This window comes from Nymphaea colorata, chromosome 5 (genome assembly GCF_008831285.2).
Source record: "Nymphaea colorata isolate Beijing-Zhang1983 chromosome 5, ASM883128v2, whole genome shotgun sequence".
NCBI classification, from domain to species: Eukaryota; Viridiplantae; Streptophyta; class Magnoliopsida; order Nymphaeales; family Nymphaeaceae; genus Nymphaea; species Nymphaea colorata.
Window position 1 is genome coordinate 27020314 of NC_045142.1, and position 7552 is coordinate 27027865.

The 7552-nt window shown below is 40.9% G+C and overlaps 1 protein-coding gene across 1 annotated transcript; it reads right to left on the bottom strand.

Moving 5' to 3' along the window:
- Positions 1–2993: 2993 nt before the first annotated feature.
- LOC116254966 (protein LURP-one-related 5-like) lies at positions 2994–7130 on the bottom strand. Its single transcript, XM_031630645.2, has 2 exons — positions 6762–7130; positions 2994–3486 (listed from the first exon to the last, which is right to left on the bottom strand). Exons 1-2 carry the CDS (start codon positions 7035–7037, stop codon positions 3094–3096), a joined length of 669 nt encoding a protein of 222 aa, XP_031486505.1. The 5' UTR covers positions 7038–7130; the 3' UTR covers positions 2994–3093.
- Positions 7131–7552: the final 422 nt, after the last annotated feature.

Here is a 7552-nt window from a genome sequence, read left to right on the forward strand (position 1 = left end):
GAAATATATATGCAGCAACCAGAATGATTTATTCAAGCAAAAAATGAAAAGTTAGTGTGCAAATTGAAAAGGTCACTCTATGACTTGAAGCAAGCACCACGACAGTGGTACAAAAGATTTGACACATTTATGTTGGCACAAGGCTACAATAAAAGCAGGTATGACAGTTGTGTTTACTTTCATTTTTTGAATGATGGTTCTATTATTATTTTGATGCTCTATGTGGATGACATGCTTATAGCATGCAAACACATGTTAGAAATTGCTAAGTTGAAATATGAACTTAGAAATGAATTTGAAATGAAATATTTGGGGGCAGCCAAAAGAATTTTAGGTATGGAAATTCATAGAGATCGAGAGAACAAGAAACTATGGTTGACACAAAAGGAGTATGTAAACAAAGTGTTGGCTAAATTCAATATGAAGAATGCAAAATTAGTTTCTACTCCACTTGCTCAACACTTTAAGTTATCTTTGAAAGATTGTTCCAAATCTGAAAAAGAGAGCAACATTATGAGCAAAATACCATATGCAAATGCAGTTGGATGTCTTATGTATGCTATGGTCTGTACTAGGCCTGATTTATCTCATGTTGTAAGTAATGTTAGCAGATATATGGCAAATCCAGGTCAAAGACATTGGGAGGCAGTAAAATGGATTCTACGATATTTGAAGGGCTCATCAGATGTTGGTTTACTATTTCAGACATGTATAAATATTTCTGATACTCTGATTGGCTATGTTGATTCAGATTATGCAGGTGACTTAGATAAAAGAAGATCTACAACAGGGTATATATTTACTCTAGGTGGAGGCCCAATCAGTTGGAAAGCTACATTACAAGATATTGTTGCTTTATCAACAACTGAATCAGAGTATATTGTCGCAGTAGAAGCTGCTAAAGAAGCAGTTTGGTTAAGGGGACTTGTTAATGAACTGGGTATTATGCAGGAAAATGTCAAATTATATTGTGACAATCAAAGCGCAATATGTTTGGCTAAAGATCCAGTTTATCATGGAAGAACTAAACATATAGATGTCAAATATCATAAAATCAGGGAGTTTGTGGCAAATGGTGAAATTCAACTGCAAAAGGTGGAGTCGCAACATAATGTGACAGACATGTTGACGAAACCTCTCACCACAACTAAATTTCACTATTGTCTGAGCTTGGCTCAGATTTGTGCATGTTAAACATGGTTGGAGTCCAAGGGAGAATGGACATTCATATTGAACAGGATTGATCTTATATATTTTCTAGATTATGACCAAGCCCAAAAGGTGGAGTTTTGTTATTAGTTTTTGACTTGGCCATATGTAAGTCAACAGTGGGCATTTATGTCTTTCTTCTTAAAACCCTTATTTTGCTTTATGGAAGGGCTCGACATCTTTCCCCTTTTTTTTGCCTCATGCCATCATCTTGTGGTATGCTATTTTGGTGGAGAAACTCAAGGAGTGGCCTGCGATTTTGGTGGAGCGTCTCAAGGTGTCATCGTCAACATGGAGACTCCACGACCAACTCTCTCACTTGCTGAAATCTCTTGTGGGCAGTTATTCTCTGTGTCGTCTCTAGAAGAAGAGGTATGTTTTTCAGTTTTGGGGTTATGTGAGGAACATACAAAAAACAGAGAGAAAGAGTTTTGGAGCTGAAGGTCACGCATAGACATTGTTGTTTTGTAAGGGGATTTAGTATATTCTGGTTTCTTGGATCTCACTGTATTTTTGATGCTTCATATAATATGAATCCTGCTGGTTTCTCCCCGTGGATGTAGGAAGACAAACAGTCTATCCGAATCACGTAAGGTGTCTTCTGTGTGATTGCTTTTCTGTTTCGCTCTCTGCAGTTCATTTCACTATTCACTCTCTTGATATCACGAACACATATTTGTTTACAGAGTGGCTGTTTTTCACCTTACTTTGTTTTTGCTTGCAATCTGGTCCTAACATACGCAACACATAGCCTCTTGCAGGTCAAACTGGGGATGTGGATGTGCCGCGTACATGCAACTCCCTGCCCGCCAGTTTGAGCTATGCCCCTTGAGGTGCAAAAATTTTCTGTTTTTAAAACCCTATAAGCCTTATGTCTGAGTTCATGTCCTCGAAAAATTGATAGCAGCCGTTCGCACTTGAATTTCGTCTTCTATCACTATGTCATCAAAAAATTAAGCATCTTAATTTGATAATGCTTTCTGCAGTAATGTCCGTTAAAAGTATGCATCTGATACAGTTCAACATTATGTTATGCGCAGATCACGTTTCTTGTAATTGCCAGTCATTTACAGACCAATATAAACTGGGTATTAGTTAGAAGGGGCCACTAATGTAATTCATAATCTAAAGATATTTGTTGCAGTGGTTCGTCCCTGTAACAAATCTCCTCATGTAAGTTTGTAATCAAATAATGAAGACATCAAATGATAGAAGCTTCTTTTCTCTCTGTTTCTATCCCGCGTATCCTCTGTTTCGTACCCTGCGTATACACTGTTCTGTTTGTGACCCTTTGCGTCGATCAGGTTTTGCGCTGTATCACTTTCTTTGCAGGCTCTTACAGTGTCGATGGAGGTTACTGTATTTAAATCCAACCACAACCCAGTTATACACTGCCCGAGTGCAGGTCAAAGTTATAAATTAAGGCCTCCCGATGCGTATATGTCTTTCGTAAAGAAACCCGCAAAATGGGCCCAGCAATTCGCGGTAATCTGTTGACCATATTTTATTTCAAATATTTCTCTGCAGATGCAAGACACGATGCAACCTTTACGTGATTCAGAGACAGAATTGGTTGTGTTGTTTCGTGAGATGAAACCACCTGCGGCAATTGTTGCAAACTACCTCGCCTTACAAAAAGAGTTTTTAATGGATCGATGAACTTAATCCTCGACATAACTAACTAAGGAATTGTTATTGGCACTGAATGCTTTGATATCTCAGTAACACTAGCTGCTAACAAGAGAACGAGAACATTGGACATCAAGCTCTCTTCTCTGCATCTCCAAAACGGCGTAAAAACGAAAATGGAGATACCAACTAAATTAACAGCTAATTACTAATGCATGGGGATCTTATGCCAACGAAGTATAATTTGTCGATGCCTCAATGGAATAATGCAGGGATGAAATATTTCCAGCTTATCCGATCCATGGCGACGACAAATGCCATCACCAGCTCGCTGTCAAAACCGGGATTAATGGTAAGGCTGAAGACATCGGTTCCCAACAAAACTGCATCCGATGTGCTGGCCTGTTTCCTGCATATCTCCGCTACCACTTCACCGGTGACGCGTCGGATCTTGCAGCACCTTTTGCTGTAGTTGCCCTCGATGTAAAAGTCGGGCACCGAGAAATCGTCACCAATATTGACTACCGCTTGGCCCTTGTGGTTCGCCATGTGACGCTTCCTGATCGAGAAAACGCGCCGTCCTCTGCCTGTCTTCCTTGGACTTCCTTCTCCTTCAAATCCGTCCCACTGTTCATGCATGCTGGTGATCTGCAAAAAATGGTCGACCAAGAAAATAATATAAGGGCTCCAAACAGGAACTTTGCAAGGGATATATTGACCTGCATTAATCTGTTTATCTCAGCCATTGAATGGCAGATGAGCATACGTTCGTATGATCAGCTGAAACGAATCAGACACAGCTAAAATGCACTACCACCGATCCGTTTAGACCGAGTTAATTGCGTATCATAACGAAGACGTGCAGCAATTAAAATTCTGCTACAAACATTCACCACATATAACAACAGTTTCGGTATTTTTCTTTTCCCACTTTCTCTTGGATTTTTCTCAAAGTTCTAGCTGAATTAGTGGCCCCACCGTTTCTTTTCTAGAATGGATCGTTCCGGTGACACTGAGACCTCATCATGACTTACGTTATACGTTCAATTTCTGAAGAATGTCGAATGACTGGTGGAGGCCACCTCATGCAGGGCGGCTGTCGGTGGCGCGATTCCATCGGTTGCAAAACGAAAGCATAAATCCAAAGTGGCATCATTCCTTCCGAATCCAGCCGCATTTTCCCGTCGCCCGGGTGCCCGCTCCAGTTTCTTTCGATGATCTATTGAGTTTTTATTCTTTTCTTCGTAGAAGCCTAACAACATGTGAAGAGATTTTAATGATTTAAAATCCTTTAGAGTGTGCGTCCTAGACAAAAAAGAGAACCTTCCGCTAGAATATCAGAGTACTAGGCAACTCGATTTTCTGCTGGAATTAGCTTAAAAAGAACCATAGCCCTCCATGATCAATATCAGGTAAAAGAGGCAGACTTCGAAAGCCTAAGAAGTTGAAATTAAGAAAGTAAAAAGTATCATGAAAAGCCCTTTTTGTCTATGCGTATGGATTCTTCGGGAGATTATGGCTTTTCCCAATGTAACAGCTAGTTTGAGAATTCTATTACGTTACTCGTAATGTCCGTTTCCGATGGTTGATGTGGCTAGGACACTACCAGTTTTTGACCAAACTCTGATCGGAGCCCGTCTGCAAGTTGGCGAAGAGGCCAGTTAAACAAAAGAGCTTTTCTTTGGGAATTAGTGTGTGACTCAGAATCCAAAAGACAAAGTTGGAGAAAGAAAAGAAAGCGAAAGCTGCTGCTACACCCACGACTCCACCAGCATCTTCCCTTGATTTATTTTTAATTTGTTTGTTCTGGGCTTCCCTATCATGCAGCCTGGTAGCGGTTTCTCACTTCTTCTTCTTTAAAAAAAGAAAAGGAAGCAATTGAAAAAAGGAACAGCAGTAGAAGACGTACATGTGAAAAGAAAACTTTTGTATAATCTTAATGCCCGCAGAAAAGTAGATCCATCTCAAGATTTTCATGGTAGGACATGTTCTGTTTCAGAAAATTTAACACTGTATAATCTATATCTTGTGGGTACAGATGAAGCCACGCGACTTAGGAACGTAGAACTTAGGAATCCAGGAGGGCCCCCTCTTCCTACGACTGGGATCGTTGACCTGACCCAAGAATAGTCCCTTGTTTGAAATGGCAGCTCTGTTGATCTAAATTGTGACGTTTCACCTACCCACGATCTTTAGGACATACGTGCAAAGAGAAAGAGATAAGCCAAGACTGTCAGGTCTTCAGTTAGAGGAATTAATAATGGAACCCAGCTAATTATGCAGCTTTCTGGTATTATGAGGCCCGACGGCGCTCTATACTGCGGCGCATGGTTTTATGTCAAGAATCTGCCCTAATTGAATTCATTAATAGGCTTGGCTCTTCACGATTAAGGGATCCTCAGGTAATGATAGGATCACTTTCCGCCCTCTCAATTGCGCGAATAGATGGTCCTTTTTGGCGTATGTAAGAGGGCGTTTGACAAGCTAGAATTAGAATTCTAGAACAAAATGCTACTCCAAACTAGAATTGAAATGAAAATTCATGTTCTAGCTTCCATTTGTATTTGATAGTCTGAAATTTTGATTTCAGAATTGAATAACATATCTAATAGAACATGGATTAAAATTCTAGAATCGATGAATTTAAACCATCGTGTCATGAAAAATTTTCTCAAATTATGGAATCACAATTCCACCCCCTAGGATAGAACTATAATTTATAAATTCTCATTCAAGAGATACACATGAGTACTCTCTTTCATGTGAACCCCACTGGAGCTGCGTGTACTTCTCTCATGGTCCGGGAGGATGGACCTAATAGAGATTTGCAGGTTCTTCAGAATTTTCCCTCCTTTAACCCAAAAAAAAAAGATTATATATATATATATATATATATATATATATATATATATATATATATATATATATATATATATATATATATATATATATATACACACACTTCTGCTGTAGATCTATTTTTCTTATGAACTTTGCCGATCGAGAAGACAACAAAATTCCCATATCTGTAGCTTCTCTAGCTTTTCCCCGCTATAACGGCATTAACACCCCTCCTCAGCTGATTCCGATCCTAACCACAATTGCTATGCAAAGACCACACCAACTTGCGTTCACTGATCAGTTTCTCACCACCACCATTTTTATTGTTTGCCGCTAGTAATGCCGCTCTCGCAGAACGCCACCTAGACGGCACCGACAACAATAACAAAGATGATGGTTGCCGCCAACTTGACTTCCCACGGCCACCAAACAAAACATGCTGCTTTCGCTTTGAAGTTTTCTATGCCACCACCAAGACTACCAGCAACTGTTAGAGGCAGTACCTGAGCTACCATGGGGCTGGTGTACACAACTACTCATCCTAGCATGTGTAAACCTTTGTAAATTTTTATTTATCATGTGTTGAGCTCAGGCCTAGACATATGGGGTGCCCACATCAGGCCCAGGTCAATGCCATGTAGCTTTACATATACCCAATCAATTACAATAATAAAATAAATTAGTGCCCTAAGCTAAAACCTGGTTAGAAGGGATGAGATCCATGTCGGCTATAACACTGAGTGTGGTGTGCTTTCCGCAGATCTCTCCCATGAAACCATAGGGAGATCCTTTCAACCGAGTAATAAGATAATATTTCACTTGTTGATCAACTTAGTTAGGTGGTGCATAGTTGGCCTCTATATGGGACTCTCATCTGGACATCTCATGCCCTTTGTATGCATCTTTCACGCCAACAAGTATGTTTTTTGGCAGACGTACTCGCTTCTGGATCGTAGTCGCCGGAGATCATGCATAGACAATTTTTTTATTTTTCTTCATGCATTACACCACTTGGATTGCTGATCCTTTATTTATTTTTAGTTTTTGTTTGTCATAGTATATATGAAGGTATACTTACGTACCTTGGGACGTAAAGCCATGATCGGACTGCCTTCGCCGTCCATAAGCACTAGATCCTGGGTCAGCCATCGGCAGCTTCGGCTGTAGTTGTCGACCCTGAACGCCAACCTTCCTCTGCTATCGAACACCGTGAATCCGTCCATGCAATCAAAAGACATGCTGGATTTCTTCCACACAGTAAAAGTGGAAGGGAAGATCATTGATTCCGCCGGCGGTGGCGATGTCGAGGATGGAGATTGCACCTTGTCGTCATCACCCCGCGGGAAAACCCGAGACATTGATTGCTTCTTCGGAATTTGGGTTGTATCAAGATGATGAACAAGAGGTAGATTGGAGGAAACGACGACGGGAAGTGCAAAGCTCAAGAAACGGAAGACTCGACCTGGGGGTTTGAAAAGGTCGGCCACGAACCCTCTTTTATAAGGAACGATTGCGCGCCGTAGATGAGCAGTGAAAGATGATCTTATGGCATACAGACGTGGAAAGCTTCACTTTCGGACGTGGACTCTACGTCTCTGGCTCTCTCTCTCCCTCTGATCTGTTGACTGTAGAGGACGGCTTCCGTTCACTGTGTAGGCCGGAATGCGGACGGTAGGCCACGTCTGTTAGGCACCCCTTTAAACGCGATCGATCGAGAAAGGAAGCCCGCCAATCGTGAATGAACCAACCAGAGGAGTCACATACTATGAAATGGTATGCACAAGTAACTGCACCAGTACACCAGATTCTCTTGGAAACTTTCTTGACTTTTACGGCTCATAAATCCACAGACAAACACATCCGAGTGGGCTCC